This window comes from Diadema setosum, chromosome 14, assembly GCF_964275005.1.
Source record: "Diadema setosum chromosome 14, eeDiaSeto1, whole genome shotgun sequence".
Lineage (NCBI taxonomy): Eukaryota > Metazoa > Echinodermata > Echinoidea > Diadematoida > Diadematidae > Diadema > Diadema setosum.
In genome coordinates, this window is record NC_092698.1 from 37,289,044 (window position 1) to 37,307,163 (window position 18,120).

The following is an 18,120-nucleotide window of genomic DNA, read 5'->3' on the forward strand; positions in this document are numbered from 1 at the left end:
GGGGCTCACCGTAAATTCCAGTACATTACTAGGCTACCTTTGCAGACCCATGCACTGCATGTGTGTCCATCATGTATATTTTGTGAATAAAGTTCATCAAAACTTGCAAACATTTCTATATAGGCCCTACATTCTTGCCACACACTCTATACATCAGCTCTTATACTTTTAGATTTGTGTTTATAGATAAAAAATACAGAAGACTGCAACAAAAAGGCTTAAGTGTGGCTGACACACAGAACTACTGAGTAGTTGAGTTTTGTGCATTATTCAAATTGTAGATAACTGTTGACTTCCAAATTTCTCAGCAGTGGCCTAAACAAGTCCCCTGAGGTTCATATTTAATGTTTTGCTGCATTTTGGGAGTTCTGTTAAAGGTATCCCCTACCTTTAAGGTTTTCTACAATGTATGTCATGAAAGGAGGATTTGCCTATAAATACAGTGTATTCCCTCCATTTGTCAAATAGTAGATCTTGCTAGGATTATTGAATACTGTACGAGCTGAAATTTTCGCGTACAGATATTTTCGCGAATTGCTACTCGGAGGACATTTTCGCGTGTTGTTAATTGCGCGGTTGCGAGGGTCTAACTGAACTTAGTTATTTGCGCGTTGTTATTTTCATGGTTCAAAGGCGATTCGCGAAATTCGCGAAAATAAAACCACCGCGAAAATTTCAGCTCGTACAGTACCCGAATTTCAACATTGGCTCTGTCACATTCTGCATACCAATGCATGAACTTCCCAGAATACGTTAATTCTTTTTGGATTTGTTTTGACATTGCCCTGAATGTTTGCTGTTTGTTTTTGAAAAAGATAAAAAATTAAAAAAAAGATATGTTAGTCATGTACAGTCAGTACTGACTAACAGTGAAGTTTCTGAAATATCTTTAAATTCTTACAATTTTCAACTGTTACATTTTTCTTAATGCCCTTAAAATGACATGAAAGTATTTGTGTAGATCACACAATTATGTAAACTTTGTGATTTTGTGATTATTCTTTGTAGATGAAGACATAATGGGATGCGGGGGTTCGAAATCTGTGGCAAGTGAGCCACCACAGCCACCCCAGCCATCATCACCTCCAGATGAACCTCAGCAGTTTGAAACACCTGTAGAAGACATCCGCGGCCGTGACCTTGCCAATGATGGGAGAGCAGAGGCAGTGACAGACAAGGGAAATGGCCAGCCATCGCAGCAGGCAGGACTGAAGCCCACCGAGGCTGTGCCTGGGGGAAGCGACAGTCAAGGCATGCAGCCATCCAGCAGTGAAGTAGTTGAGGAGACACCTGTTGAGAAGTTTACCTATAGTGAAGATCCTGAGGGCCACACAGAGAAAAAGAATAGAGAGAACAGCAAGGTGAGTATGAATGAATGAGCCTGAGACAAAGGGTGGTTCAGAAATCTAAACAAATCTTTCAATACACATATCAGAATGTAGGATATTGTAAGCAATGAAATACAATAAGTTTTGAAATAATTTTATGTAGTGTAGTCAAAATCAACAACTTGTATAAACATTGCCTATCTGTACACATACAGTATAAAGTGCATTTATGTTAAAATTTTTCTCTTGGAAAAAAAAAAGGATAAAATTTCTTTCTCATTATGCCAGTGAGTGTGGTTATCAACAATGATTTAAATCACTCTCAAAATTGTCTGTAAAAAGTCCTAAATTGTGAATAATGTACTTGCAAATGGCATAGTGTAAATTGAATGTCACTGCGTGTGTACAGTGAATGTATTGTGATGAGGTGAGTGGTATTTTGCCAATTGAGAAACCTGTTTCAGTGTACATAACAGGGCATACACATACATATATTACAGACATTTCCTTAGTGGTATTTGCCACATCAAGTGAGGAATGCACCAGTGCCCTTCCCATTGTAGTTATGCAGTTATTGACCCATCATCTTTTTAATGAAAGATAGCAATCCAACCAGATTGAGCCAGGCCTTAATTTGGATGTACTATTGTATGTGTCCAATTTGTGAAGCTTAAATGCACAGAGTCTGGAAATGCAGCATGAAATCTTGTGTCTTGATATTTACTAGTAATGTTGCATGCAAAGGAAATACAGATAGTAATAAGAGTGTTTACACCTTTTATAATAAATTCAAAGAGATTGTTACATAGAAACTGAATAAAACATGTTTCAGCATTGGTCATGGTGGGCACCCTTCGAAGTCTTCCCACTCTGACTGCTGGAGGATGGAAGTGAGGATATCTCAGTGCTCTCTGGTAATAATTGGCCAGATCTAGAGAATAAGACAGAAATGCAAACAAATGGAGAGACATCAAAGCATTTAGGACAAAGATTTCACTGGACATGAGAAGTTGTATGTGAAAGGGTCATTTTTCTATGATGGACAGTGTATCACATTCACAGAGCAGAGGAGTGACACACTCATGGAATGAAGTAACATATCATCCTTTTCAGATTCAATCTCTTAAGTGGTAATTGTCATTAATTGTCATCTGAGATGGAATGTAGTCAGCAGTTTAAGCCTGTGTGTGTTTGGACGGAAAGGAGTAGAGAAACGGCTACAACACTAATATACCCATCCCACACATATCTTCCCTCCAGGAAAATGAGGCAGAGGTTACAAAGGTAGGTGATGGGAGAAACTCTTCCCTTCCTCTCGGTGGTGGGGTTCCCTCCCAGGGACATCCAGTCACTGGAGATTCACGTCCGTGGAGTGCCGTCTCATCTGTTGACAGTGTTGCCGTTCGAGGTCTTGTTGCTGACACGATAAACAGAGCTGTAGCAGGGCTCACAGAAAATCCAGGGGCCAGTGCTCTTGTCTCTGACTCTACACCCACACACCAGTCATCTTCCCAGAATGGAGAAGCAGCTACAACTTTGAAGGATACCAATCATGAAAATGTGGCAATTGCCAGAGTTAATGACATTCCATGCAAAGACCATCCACCAAGTGGTCTGAATCGTCCTCCAAGTGCCGTGTCCTCGGTAGACAGCTTTGCTGTTCGTGTTTTTGTTGCTGATACTATCAAAAAGGTTGCAACGGGGCTAGAAGAGAATCCAGACAGCACTCCTATTCAAACAAAGCCTGCAGAGGATCCAGTGGAGGTCAAACCTCCTGCTGAAGATTCTGACATCCCCACAGACAATGGTGTTGTCGAGGAGCAGTCAAACAATGTCCTAGATGAGGACACCACTCCTGGTAAACAAAACCATTCTGAAATCACAAAAGCTGTTGAGTCAGAGTCTGAGGCTAATGCAACGTGCGCAAGTCCAGCTGAGCCAGGGAAGAGTGTCGATGGCCTGCTGTCTCCTTCACCCCATGAAACTCAATCTAAAGAAGCTCGACCTGAAAATCATGAGATTGGCAAGCAGGAGGGTTCAGAGGTATTGCTTGTGCCTTGCAGTGCTCAGACTTGTCCCTGTCCTTGTTGAAATAACACTGTTATTGCTTCTAACAGTTTGAACAACGTGTGGTATTTGTCTTAGATGTTTAACCGTTGTTGAATCACTCATTTCATTGTTGCTCCTGAGTGGATCACTTCATTCTCAACCCATTTAGACATAATTCAGGGAATACACATCTTGTTGTGATGGAGGAGAGATTGATAGAGAGAGAGAGTGGGAGGAGGGAGAGAAGAGGGAGAACAGAAACAAGAACAGTGTGCCACAGAAGTCTTGGTTATGTGTGCATACATGAAATGAAATTTTCATCACAGGATATAATCAAGACAGACACGAAAATGTGCTTGGATCTTAGATTCATCAAGTGATGATTGGTTTAAAAACAAGAAATTAGAAATGTTGCATTTCCAGTCATCTGTACTTTTTATGCCTCCACCACGAAGTGTTGTCGGAGACATTATGTTTTCAGTTGTGCATGAAATTACCGGAAATTCTAAATGAAATCTGATTTTAAAAGGCCTCTGCATGTGCGTAAACTGCATGTATTGCTTCGTCATAGAAACACTAGTTTTAGCTATTTAACTATTTAGGTTGAGGACGTGACGTGTGCTGTGAGTTGTAGGTATTTGGTATCACAATTTGTGGGTCAGGTGTTGTCCAAAACGCCGAACTTCTTTACAGTTTCTTTCTCTCACATGTCTATGTGTATTTAGTAATTATCAACATTACTTGTTGACAGCATGCCACTTATTTTGTTGTTGTTTTTGTTTGTTTGTTTATTTCTTTACAAGTGATCAAATCTTGACATTCTGCAAAGCTTTTGATTTTATATCCATAGACAGTTTACAAATAGGGTTTGAAGTGTTTGTCTATCTTTATCAAATCACCATCCTTGCAGTTGAATACAAAACTGTACGTAACGGATTTAAAGAGGAATTATAAGCATCCATGGTATCGTAGAATGCCAGGAGTCATACTGCACTCTCTGTTTATGCATTGAGTCTGAACAAACATCATGGGCATCAACAAACTTTGCCTAGCTTCACAATGATTTAACGATATTGTCATCTTGTTTTGAGTGTCGTAGGGTCAAGGATGATATAATCATCAAGTTTATACCAACTCATACATGTTTACTTTTTTTACAGGTGAATGGAGAGCCCAATGACTCTTTACAAGTGTCTGACAGTGTAACCAATGAGCCAAGCAGTGGCACACTAGATGCTCCAGGTACTCCAGCAGACGCTGCAGTCTCTTCATGTGACACACCCTCTGATGCTCCTCCTCTTGAGGGTGCGGCCATGGTAAACACTTCTTCCACTGACCAATCAGCTGCTCCGCTTACAGATGAAACATTGAACAATGCTCAGCTGCAAAATGATGCAGCTCCCACTATTCATCCGGAAGTTGTTGCAGGAGGCGACGCCCTTCCCAAGAGTGTGGAGGTCAATGACGCCCCCAAACCTGTCACAGATGCAGAAAATCGTCCTGCTGAAGCCCCGCCCTCTAGTCAGCCAGTCGTGGATTCTTCTCCTAAATGTGAGCCGAACCCGGAAGCACAGGAGCAGCTAAAGAGGGCGCTTCGCTCCATGTGTCTCCTGGCCAATCCTTCTCACATACTGGATCTTGCCTGTCCAGGCATCAATAGTCTCCAACTGGAACAGGCTCCAGCGGGAGCCAAGTTTCCCTTCACCCAGTTACTGACCAAGCTCACCACAGTTGAGGTAAATGCACTTTTATTTTGTTGTAACCTTAGTTGAAGCACATTTGTTTGTTTTTTTGTTTGTTTTTAGTTTTGTTTTGTTTTTAAGCAAAGATTTGATAGATTTTCAGGTCTATTCTTAGGATATACCAAAATCACTCGTAAAACACCATATGAGACATATTTTCAAAGAATCTACTCCCGTCCTGCAGCAGCTCTCTCATATCATTCCCTGATGTCATAGATGTCAACTGCTGGAAGTCGCCAAGTAAATTTGTCTGTGAATACAAAGAATGCAAAGGGATCAAAAAATTGTGTCTTAGTATCTGTTACCAAATTAGAGGCAGGAGAGTGTCATGAGGTTTTTGTAACATTTCTGAACCTGATACTTGCTTAAGTGATATGTCATACCAAAAATAACTGACAGGCACATATTCATGAGGCTTATAATTGTTGTCAAATGTTGTTAACCACATCTTCAAATCCACATGTGCCTGCAATATACACTATTTACAGTATGTCAGTTTAAATGTCTTCAGACTTTAGTGTGCACATATGTATTTGTACACATCACAAGGGACATACATATGCCATTTTGACATCATTCTTTGGTCTGTTTTCATACCCATCCAAAGGAGTTAAACCTGGCCAACAATCAGATGGGACCCCAAGCCTTCCGAGTCATAATGAGGGCCATGTCAGCTAACACATCCCTCAAAACTCTTTCCATTGCCAACAACAAGACTGACACAGACTCTGCTGTAAGTACGATGACCTGTGGGGGGGGGGAGGGGGTGGGTGGGGGGGGGGGATTTCATGATGAAGTGTTCTGTCCCTGATTTTCACTAACAAATTTGCTTTCAGCTAATCAGATGCAAGGATTTCAGTAGCTTACTGGACGAGCTGAAATTTTCGCGTACAGATATTTTCGCGAATTGGTCCTTCGAGGACATTTTCGCGTGTTGTTAATTTCGCGGTTGCGAGGGTCTAACTGAACTTAGTTATTTGCGCGTTGTTATTTTCGCGTGTTGTTATTTTCGCGATTCAAAGGCGATTCGCAAAATTCGCGAAAATAAAACCACCGCGAAAATTTCAGCTCGTACAGTACTACCCAGGAGGGTATGGGTATATTGTGTGACATATGTATACATGTATACCTGTTTCAGTTCTAATTTTTAATGCTGTATCTATGTAGATGTGCACTGTAGGAGGAGAATTATTTTGATTTGCAGTTTTAGCTTTGAGCTATTGCGATCGCTCTTCGTCCAGCGTTCATCTTCTTCTTGAGAACCCCTTGACCGATTTTCACCAAACTTGGCAGGTAGCATCCCTAGGGGAATAGGACCTCAATTTGTTCAAGTGGGCACCATACCCCACCTGGGGGCCCCAAGAGGGGCCCAAACCCCCCAAAATTAAGGAATCTTAAAAAATCTTCTTCTCTTGAACCAGAAGTGATAGAGCTAAGTTAATACTATGAATTAGTACATTGATGACTGTAGTTTCAAGTTTGTTCATGGCGGAATAAGGAGGGTTCCCCCCTTGGGACCCAGGGGAGGGGGTGGGAAGGGGTCCTAATGGGGCCCAAATTGTACATTTTCATCTTTTTCTTGAAAATGCCATTATGACTTTTCACCAAAGTTGGCAGGTAGCATCCCTAGGGGGAGAGAATCTCATTCCCATCAAATGGGCACCATGCTCCACCTGGGGGGCCCCAGAGGGCCTAAATTTGGAGCAAAATTGTAAATTTTCATCTTTTTCTTGAAAACCCTATCATAAATTTTCACCAAACTTGGCAGGTAGCATCCCTAGGGGGATAGAATCTCAATTCCATCAAATGAGCACCATGCCCCACCTGAGGGGCCCCAGGCCCCCCCCCCCCCCCCTCCTGTAAGGAATCTTTACAGATTTTCTCTAGAACCGGAAGTGATTGAGCTAAGTTAATACAATGAGTCAGTATATTGATGACTGTTGTTTCAAGTTTGTTCATGGGAGAGTCAGGGGTGCCCCCCCCCCATCCCCTTGGGACCCAAGGAAGCAGGATGGGATGGGATGGTGGGTGGGTCCACATGCAGGCCTAAATTTTCGTCTTCTTGCTAAAAACAACATAATGGATTTTCACCCAACTTGTCAAGTAGCATTCCCATAGGGATAAGATCTCAAAGTGTTTGAGTAGGCACCATGCTTTCCTTGGGGGCCCCAGGGGGTCCACACCTCCTAAATTAATGAATATTCAATAATATTTTCTCTAGTTCTTTATAGTCAAAAGTGATAGGGCTTTAAGTCTTTTTTCCCAAGCTGCATAATCCAACATTCTATAAAGTACAGTGTACTTGGCAGGTGTTTTTACCAGTGTGATGGAATATGTAAATGGACACCATGCCCCCATTCTCAAAGCTACCCCCACCATAAGTTTCCAATGTTCTCAGGTAAGAGTCTGCAAGAATGCATGGAAGGTGAACTTGCGATACTCAGGTGAGCGCGTGACCCCCGGGTCTCTTGTTATTCCTGCGTGCATTGCCCTGAGGAGGACGTAATTGTTCTTGACCTGTGTAATAAAATAAAGAGCAGTGATGATGGTATGCTGTTTAGTTTATCTGTAAGAAAACGTTTCTTGATTTATGTGAAGATGCATTCTAATGCTAAAGTTGCTGAAATTTAAGGTTTTTGATGGTCACACCACCCTGTAGAGGTCATGTGATACAAAGACGAGTGTGTGAGAGATGAATGAGATATGATCCACCCTGCTTGAATTTTTTTTTTTTTTTTTATTGCAGGAGACTGTTGGGGTAATGCTAACCAGCAACCAAACACTAAGGAGTCTGGACCTCTCCAATAATCAGCTAGGGAAGGACTTTCTCTCCCGCTGTATCGGTCCAGCTATGGGCACCAACAAGTCTCTGACATGTCTCAAGTAAGTTGTGCTGTGTGGCAGGAACAGTACAATCAAAGACTATATGACAATAATATGGCCATTTGCAACTGACTTTCAAACAGTCACAAATTGGAATACTCAGTTATTAGATTAACTATAAATTAGGAGTTAGCAGTGTTAATCTGTGATCTTTATGACTTTTGATAGGTTCAGTGGTTTGTCTCCATTTTTTTAATGTGGAATGTAGGAAACTCCCAAATTCACTTTTGATTTCCATTATGCTACATGAAAACTTCTGTATAGTCTTTCCTGATGTGAAGAAGTATGAAAATTATAGCTGTGGACTTTCACAGTAGCATTGTAGAAAGTAGTCTCCTAAATTATAATACTTTAAATTCCTTATTCATGAATTTCTAAGGGATGCCACAATAAATCCAAATTGACCTTTTTTAGCTGATGCCAGTGAACTTTGCCAGCTTTTTGTTGTTAAAGCAATGTATTTTTCATTCATATTAGAGATTCTGCCAATCCAGAAACGCCATGTTAACCTGTTTTTCTATCTACTTATCAATCTGAGGGCATGTTTCTCTTGCGTTTCAGTAGGAGTATTTGTGATTTCTTGTTGGTTCTGAGCATGCAGAATGTGTGTGCACATAATATTTTGTTTCTGGCTAGTAAGCTCTTACAAAAAGATAAAAAGGGATTGCATGCAAAGGAACTTATTGTAGTCCAATCACATGTACTTCCAGCAATCAATCTTAATTGCTGGAGGAAGTCATTTCTATGGAATTAGATGAATGAGACCAGGTGCTATCACTGAAAATTTATATTTACAATTCTACTCACTCTGAAAGTTATTTCTTCTTATGCTGACAGCATCTCTAGCTGTGGAGCCACTGACCTGAAGGCCCTAATTGAAGGTTTGCAAGAGAATTCAACTCTTATCAGTCTGGACCTCAGTCACAACCAGATCTCAGATAGCAGTGCCTTTATAGAAGGCCTGGCTACCATCCTCAAAGTGAGTAATCATTTCCTAGTCTCACATAGATATTGGCCGTACAGGAATATATTTTTCTTTTAGGGGCAAAAGGTAGTGACTCCCGGTTGGAGAGCACCTACAGAAAGAGATAATGATGGTGCTGTTTTATAATGTGGGATTTTCACTTCCACTTGATGTGTAGTTCTGCTTCTCATGCTTATTTTGAGTAGAGCTTCTAGTTTTCCATCATTTTAAGAGCTTCTTTTGTCTCTGAGTTTTAACTGTGAAGAGAGTAAGCACACTTGTGGCTTCTTGTATGGAGACAAAGAGTTTCATGTTTGGCATCCATCAACCAAAATATTCACATAGATCCTGAGAAATGGTGCTTAGCTCTTGTTTACTGTGCTGCCAGAAATTTGAACTACATCTGTATTTGGTTTAACAGTGTTGGCAAGTCATTATTCATACATGCCAAGAATCTGAGCAAACTAAGCAGAAAACAAGAGTACACATTAGAGAGTTGCCAACTCTCGCTGCCTTGTTTGTTCTCTGCATTTTATAGAAATCAACATGTGCAATAAAGGAATTAAATGTGCGGAACTGTGGTATCAAGGACTCTGGACTCCAGACTCTTGGTGAAAGCCTGAAAGAGAACACGTCTTTGATAAAGCTTCATGCTGGGGGCAATGAGGTAAGATGGCTATGTCCACATCATTTCTTCTCTTCTCTATGTGTCCACATGTTTAATTTTCACTCTATTTGTTATGAGTGACATTTGTAAAGAGACATTTTGATGGATAGATAACATGAAGATATGATGGTCGGCCTTCTCTTCGTTATTTATTCTAGTAGCAATGAATTTCCTATCAAAATTTGACAATGTACATCGTAAATAAGGTATTGTTATTGTGTGTGCAATATGTTTAACCTCTTGAGGACGAGTCCCAAGTATTACTCGGGCAAGCGTCTATGGGAAATGCGTGTGTAGCAAAATCAAACCGTCCTCAAAGGGTTAGAAGTCCATAATTCTATCATGATATATCCTACACATGTTTAATAAGCCAATGAACCAGGGGAAAAAAAAATCACATGTAAAATTACTTTGTATTCCAGCACCATGTTATTAACATACAAGTGTGTGTGTGTTTTTGTTTTTGTTTTTTTCAAAATTCTGTGTGAGGAAAATTAGTAATACTAAGTACTTAGTATTTGTAAAGACTTAAACACCCGAAGAAAGAAGATGAAATTACAACTGATTCTTAAACTGTAAAGTGTGCATATTTTTTCTTCTGCCAAGGTGACCAACCTTGATGTGTTTAGCCAGATGCTCATTAGGTGCATGCAGCATCCTTCCCTGGAACTACTGAATGTGAACGATACAAGACCATCCACAACTGATGCGCCAGAGCTAGGTAGGTATCCTGCATACTAGTGAATTTTCTCTCTTTTGAGAGATAGATAGGTGAGAAAATAAACACAAAGCCCACACAGCTAGCTTAACAAAACATCTACCCACTCAAATTTAACATGCAAAGCAGAATTCCTTCAATGTTCCATGCACAGTACATGAAGATGGCTGTATATATGAGCTCTGCTGAGTGGTATTGCACAATCTTCGCTTCATGAAGGTTTACTGTAATGCACTTTGTGTGTGAGGTTAGTGCATTATAGTGTTGTGCATCAGGACATGACATTTGGCATATTGGGAACATGTAGATCACAGCTCAGTCCAGAGTATGATGATCATAACTTTACTAATAAGTATGTAATGATTACCAGTACTCACTAATTTCTTTTCTTCGATACATCACAGATGTCAGCACTTCAAACCAAATCTTGTCAGTACAGTTTTCTTCACCTTTAGATCGATGTTATTATCAATATGTGAAAACATGTGTAGGAAAACGTTAACAGATAGATGTGATGCAAATAGTTTGTTACTAAATAGTCCCTGATTGTTTAAGATATGTAAACTTTTCATTGATTGTGAGATAATTTGTACCGAAAAGTGTTTTTCCTCCCCTGTGCTTTGATAGCTTTCGATGCTGCAGTAGAGAAAAAGGAAAGCGCCCTCACAGCCCTGTACCTTGCAAACTGTGCACTGACAGATGACATCATCAAGGCACTGGCCAATCATCTTCCAGGATGTCTGCCACACCTTACTGAGTTTAGTCTCTCAGGAAACACAGAGCTGACTGTGGCTTCACTACAATCACTGGTGCAGATGACAAGCACAGGTATACTGTTATGTCTAAAAGCCCCTAGAACATGACTTGGTGGAATATGAAATGTGTGTTGGGGCATCTTGTATTCTACAGCACAACAACTGCAGGGCAATGTCCATAATATGTCAGTGTAGCATATTAAAGTAATTGCACGTCGTATCTCTTCTGATGAATAGGAATATGTGTCAATTGTAAATGCTGCAGTAATTGCTCTTAATGTAGATATCACTTCATTTACTGCTGCATTTTATATTTGTGACATGTCACTATAACACCCCTGCAAAGATGGAGACAATAAGCCGAAGAAGTGTGACAGAAGATGACACAAAAAAAAGACAATATGTTTGTTGTTCTAACTATTTCCCTTTGAATTAAGAATGAGAGTGTTTTGGATTTAACATTTTCCTCATTTTATAACGCATGTTAGTGTGATGTGAAGAGTCGACCACTTGTGATCAAATGCAAAATCTCCAACACGTGACTGCATCTAAACTTTTTAGCGTAATTGCCGAAGTGTTGCATGCCATCAATGATTGGTAAATTGTGCATGCAGTGTAATCTGCTCTGTACAAATAGATGTTAAAGGAGAAATTCCTCAAAGCAGAAAGTTTGAAATGACAAAAAACTCTGCAGATCAGTGAAAACATAGGAGAAATATGACAAATTATAAGAATATCATAACCAAATGAGAGTCAGCTCATCATCTTGACCCATTCCCGATAGGATATCGAATTTCCTATAAACTTCGGACACACCCACAAGGTTTCAGATGGAAGTGGGTCACATTGCTTCCATTATCAGACTGGTCAAAGACTAATCAAGTCATTTGACCAATATTGTTTTCAGACTGTGATAATTGCCTTGCCAATAAATAAACAAATCTTGCCTGTTTTGTTGTTGTTTTTGCTTCTGATGTTAGTACAAAGTAGATTGCTGAATGTAACTGATTATCATATATATGCCATTCATATCATGCTACAGGTTCGGCATCAAATCTTACAAACATTCATCTGGACCAGCAGTCACTAGATGACCTGTCTGACCAATTGACCAAAAATAGCGCCCTCTCTGGGCTCAGAATGCTCAGTCTGTGCAAAGCTAGAATGTCATCGACAAGTGTGGGCAGGCTGGGAGACTGTGTGCGAGGTCCAGCTGGTCTCACAGAGCTTTGCTTAAGCGGATTGAAATTGTCAGAGACTGAAGCTCTTACCCAGTTATTGAGTGCTGGTGAGGAACTCACATTTTTTTTTTTTTTTTTTTTTTTTTTTTTTTGGGGGGGGGGGGAGGGGTTCTGGGAAGTTTATGTATGGCATTCTCATCACATGTTAGTACATTTATTTTACGTGCTGCCTAGAAAGTATTGATATTTTGTATTCTAATATCTTAACTCCAGATGACCTTTAACGTACAACTCCATGAAAAGATGTGTGTCACAGACTTAGTGAATTTCATCCGTGAGAATTTAGAGTAAAAATCACTGTCCATGTGACTTTGAGGTGTCCGTTTTAACACTGGCATCATCGTCAGTGACTTGTTTCTACACAATGTCAATGCATTTAGACATGTTGGTTGTGAGTGGATTAATAAGAAAGGAATTTCTGAATTTTGTTCATGAGGCTGTCTTCAGATAGTATATGAACATCTATGCATGCTCTGTGGTTGTATGTAACTGGGATATGAACATCTCTCTCAGAATATTATAAATTTTTGAGGCCAGCAACTGTCGTTGAAATAAAGGGCTGGTGCTGTATTAGAGGATGAATTTCTGTGTATTTTGATTGAAAGAATGATTACTTGTTTGGAATGAACAGTTCATATTGATGCATCAATAATTTAGCTTTTAATAACATACCACAACCTCATGTATCAACCATCACCTCATGTCTTGTATTTTAGGAGATTCTCTTAGTCTTACCAACCTGTCCTTGGCTGGATGCACTCTCAATGACTCTGACCTTCGACCCCTGACCTCAGCCTTGGCTAGCAATTGGTGCGTGACCTCCCTGATCCTGGCTAACAACAGACTAACATCTTCAGGGGTCAATGAACTTCTGGAGGCCATGCTCAAACCGGAAGTGCCAACAATTGAGCTTCTTAATCTCAACTCAAATGAGGTAAATTGAAACAATATTCAGTTCTGAGGATTCTTGTACACCAAACAATGGCTGTACTCTCTTCCCCCACCCCCTCACACACACACACACACACACACACACACACACACACACACACACTGACACACACACAAGCACACTGACATGCAAACAACAAGACAAAAAGATATAAAACCAATACAAAAAGCATGAACTACTGTGAAAACATAAAAACAGGGGAAATGTGGTTACCATACTTGAGAGAGGATGATGAATGTTGAATGTCATTGGAATGAGGTTTGTTTTTCTGCTTTGTATAATGATGAAATTGAGAGGGTGGTGATGCCATTCTTTTAATAGATGAAAGTTTGGTCAAAAGCACATCATTATCCAATTAACATTTTTGAAATTGAAAATGGTACTTTACCTCACACACCAAGAAATGCAAGTGTTTAGTACACCTCAGTGTTTCTCACTGTTATCTTAAGTATAACTGTATAATGAAACTTTCTATGTGATGTGCTCACAGAGTGATGTAGCAATACAAAATATATTTTTCCTCATTGAAATGATAGGAATTGTCAATGTTGGGGCAAATAGAGGCACATCTATGCTCCCATCATCAAAGCTGGTCTGAAATAGTCAACTGTCTCATTACCTATGTATTTCCTCAGATTTCTGATGAGAGTCAGAATGCATTAGCTGCTCTCCTTGCAAAATCTCCAAAACTACACACCCTCTCAGTGAACAGAAATAGCCTTGGCTGTGAGACCCTGAAGGCTATGGTACAGTCTCTCCAGTCGACATCTAGTCTGAGGATGTTGGACCTTCGGAACCAGGACCGAAGCTTGGACGATGAGGACATGGAGGAGCTCATGAAGAATCTGGCCACAAAGTTAGGTAAATTGTGAAGACACGCACCCTCTGTGCTTCCATACATGTAGGCATTATATGCCACAGCCATATAATTGGCAATCTATACTAGTAGTTTTCCTGGCTGTAATCAGAGTTAAGCAAATCTACCCAGGTGGAACAATATGACAGTACTCCTGAAAGCCATTGGTGATTCAAAAGTGATTAAGAAGATTTAGTGTTCCATTTTCATTGACAGTTCATTGCAGGTTGCCAGAGTAAGAGCACCAGCAGATATATTGACCCTGAACAGAGCACTGTGAGGTTAAAACACAAAATATAGAATTTGCATCAATAATAGCTATTGCCAAAGATGCACCAACGAAGGTAACACTAAATGTGTTATTTTTAAAGATACACCAGTGAGGATAATGTTTATTGTCAAAGACACACCATTGACCATTGGCATTAGCTTATACTTGCCTTAATGAAAAAACACATCAACAATCAAAGTGGAACTCACCTTTGTTTTGCTTTAACTCGATTGAAAGTTTTTCCCACCTGACTTGTGAAGAAGTAGATGACAGATTTCAGGAAAATTACTGGTTAATGTGTCAAGCACCAAATGTTGTATGGATGAAATGCGATGACCTGTAAAACAAGAAATGAAAATAATGACAATATGAAGAAGATTTATCAGAGGCTCAAATTCAATTCATATATTTATCTATACCTCCTCTGATTTATTATATGTCTGTCTCTATATCTTTTTGTCTACAATAACTGCCTGTCTGTTCATCTGATTAATAGAAAAAAAATTGTGAATGTAAATGTGCTAACAGAGTAAATGTGGCTTCATCATAGAGATATTCACTGTCATACCCACTCATGTGCATTTTGAATGACTTCTCCCTTGGCACCAGGATTTGCAGTGGAACAGGATGAGTATGGAGCAGTGCGGCTTGGGCATGGACCTCTCGCTGCTCAGTCCTCGGACCTGACAATCCTTCTGACCGGCCTGGGGGCGGACATCGGTGAAGTGGGTCGGGCACTGGACAGTGCTGTGGTCAAGACTGATTATGGGGCCAAGCACCCACGGTCCCTGGGTCTCCAGCACACTCTGCACCTTGGAGCATGGCTGTCTGAACAGGATCCAATGAGTGAGTACCATCAGGGAAAGCTGGGTGCGGTGTGTTTGGATGGGGGTGTCTGGAGCTGGTGTAGATAAAGTATCGTTGATATCAATCTAATCTTTCAAGTGATGGTATCTTCCCACATAAACAATACTGGTAGATTCATGTTTTACCTAGTGTATGCGCCATATATGTCGTGAGGTTTTTATTTTCGTGAATTGTGAGAGTAGGATGCTATTCACAAATTTAACAACGTGCAAAAATATTAATTCTGATTCTGACATGAATGCGACGTGCACACATATATTTCTCTGTTCATTTACTGTACTCCATGATGGAGAATTTAATCTAAATCACTTGTGAAATTGTCGGGAAGCTCCGATTTGCAAAAAAAAAAAAAAAAAAAATGGATTTGCATTTTAAATAGGTTGGGTGAAAGAATGGTGAATAACAGTCTTTGGCCCGAATTCATGAAGGTGGTTTAAATTTAGACCACGGTCTAAAATAAGCGTGAATAGTTGTACCTTTGACATGCATATCAATGCATGTTTGCTACTGGATGTCTGTTGGCGTACACAATCTGTCGGTCGTATTAACGCAGAAGAAATCTGCATAAACTATGGTTTAAACCATGGTTTTAATTGTACCACCTTGGTGAATTCAGGCCTTTGTGTTTGATTGAGAGTCTCCTAATCAGAATATGTTACACCTTGATTGTGTGTCAAATCTGACTTGAAGTGATCAGTACTGAGCTTCTATGGCAAGTGAGTACCAGCATCAGTTTTCCCTATTGAATATAACTGTAAAAAATCTGTGCCAGTGCACAGAATGAGCTTTATTTGATCATACATGAACAACATGGAGCACGATCGATATCTCTATCTCCAAATTAACATAGTTTTGTAGATATTCCTAGCAATTCTTAATGTTGTAAAAAAAGATATCAAGTTATAAGCTCTGAAAATGCATTTTTATATTTGAGACAATGTTTTAGTCACGATAAAAAGGGGAAAATTACATGCAATTACCGCACGTATGTGCTGCCCATGCCTGCTGTACAGGTAAACTCCACATTAACGGAAGTGCACAAGTCAAAACTGAAAGGGTGACCCCACTTGACTTCTGCATGTTGCGCATAGATGTGTAAGATCACCTCTGTCACTTTAATGTAGCGTTTGGCCAGTGTATGGACCTGACCACTAGTGATAAAATGTTTACATTGTATGCGATAGGGAGAATTAGAATATGTGTTTTACAAATGACAAAGCATTGCCATGCCTGCATGACCACCATTACATTTACTGTGTGTTCTTTGTGTGCACATTTTCACACCAGTAAAACTGTGTGTTAATTGACAAAGATGAATAAATGAAGACTAAAAAAGAACAATGAAAACACAGATGAATAGATGAGGCATGGAATGTCAAGGTTTTGAATTCCAGTGCATTTTTTTTTTTTTTCTGGTAAGTGTATGCACTGGGCATTTTTTAAAGTTAGAAGCAAATTCAAATGTTTTTCTTGGAAAGTTGGTCACCTCATCATGATAAGTGCACTATTGATATGTTTGCCGATTCCAGCGAAATTAGGGAGAAGTTACGTTGATGAAATCTTCTTCTTGCATAGAATTAATGTGGATTACACTGAAATGCCCAACCCCCAAACTCCATGTAAGTTCCAAGCAGAGTGGATGTACCCCCTCTAGTGGTCCGTGTGTCATAAGTGTGATTGTGTGGAGGGTATTGTGTTGTATTGTATCAGGGCAAGGTGGGGGGGGGAGGAGTTGAATGGGGAGGAGATTTTTTTTGTTGGGGGGGGGAAGGAGGGGGGGGGGGACTGTATTCAGTGCATCATTGCTGCGTCGCTTTGTGTGTTGCTGTGGGAGAATGAAAAAGGACTGGCATAGGGATATGAGACCCACAGAGTAAGAATGTGACCCGCCACAACAAAAGGATCTGAAAGTCGGGGGAAGACGATTTTCTGAAAATGACATGATATTATTCCCCCTCTCCTCCGCTTTGATTTCGTATATAACACAACTCATAAAAGTACTCGTTTGCAGAGATATTGGTGATTTTATGAGACTATGTCGAGTGGTCTAGGAAATCAGCGTTTTGAGAAAACCACCTTCAGAGTTTCCTTTCTGACACAATCGTGATCAAGGGGAGGTAAGACAGTTTTCACCTCTTGACAATAGAAGGTATGCTCCTAGCAACCTCCACAATGAACATTCTAGCTTAGCACCAGGGGTCTACGCACAACCAATCAGTAACCAGGGGTGGTATTCTGAGGCCGTAATTAAGTCTGTAATTAACTTCGTAATCAAGTCGAGAAGTTAATAGGCCCTTAATCATGGGCAAAATCAGTATTCTGAGGACGTAATTAAGGTATGATTAAGTCCTCTATGATTATCTTAGGTTCCTCCCGTCTAATTGTTATTCCATCCAATCAGACGCGTTGTTAGAGGCCAAAATGATGATCACGCGCGCAAATATGCCCTCAATGCGCGCTCCTCCACACACCCCCTGCAATTACAACGCAAGAGCTCCGTGCGCACACGCCGGTCTTTGATTACAACCCTTCACCTACGCACGCGAAGAGCTCACATAAAATGACAAAATTCCTTGAAGATCGCCTATATGTCTTTTTTCTCTGAATTCTTTGGATACAATGACAACAAGACTCGACCGCTCCTCTGTTACCGAAGACGGTAAGCATCGTTTTGGCCAAGAAAAAACGCTGTAATGCGTGATATCGGAGTAGTTAATGACACTATTTGGTATCATTAAGTTTTCCATTAACTTTCATACTTAATCACACGCTCAGAATACCGATTTGTAATTAACTCTGTGATTAAGTCCTCTTAGAAGTGCACGCG

General features: G+C 40.2%; 1 protein-coding gene across 1 annotated transcript in view; it reads left to right on the forward strand.

Moving 5' to 3' along the window:
- The first annotated feature begins 1,019 nt into the window (after window positions 1-1,019).
- The window catches only part of LOC140238334 (uncharacterized), an 82,235-nt gene continuing 65,134 nt past the window's right edge, over window positions 1,020-18,120 (forward strand). Inside the window, exons 1-13 of the mRNA XM_072318266.1 lie at window positions 1,020-1,361; window positions 2,589-3,371; window positions 4,538-5,113; window positions 5,727-5,852; window positions 7,866-8,002; window positions 8,840-8,981; window positions 9,505-9,633; window positions 10,240-10,354; window positions 10,979-11,179; window positions 12,149-12,394; window positions 13,064-13,281; window positions 13,935-14,160; window positions 15,036-15,272. Coding sequence (XP_072174367.1) covers window positions 1,020-1,361; window positions 2,589-3,371; window positions 4,538-5,113; window positions 5,727-5,852; window positions 7,866-8,002; window positions 8,840-8,981; window positions 9,505-9,633; window positions 10,240-10,354; window positions 10,979-11,179; window positions 12,149-12,394; window positions 13,064-13,281; window positions 13,935-14,160; window positions 15,036-15,272 — 3,478 coding nt within the window. The remainder of the gene's footprint in view (window positions 1,362-2,588; window positions 3,372-4,537; window positions 5,114-5,726; window positions 5,853-7,865; window positions 8,003-8,839; window positions 8,982-9,504; window positions 9,634-10,239; window positions 10,355-10,978; window positions 11,180-12,148; window positions 12,395-13,063; window positions 13,282-13,934; window positions 14,161-15,035; window positions 15,273-18,120) is intronic.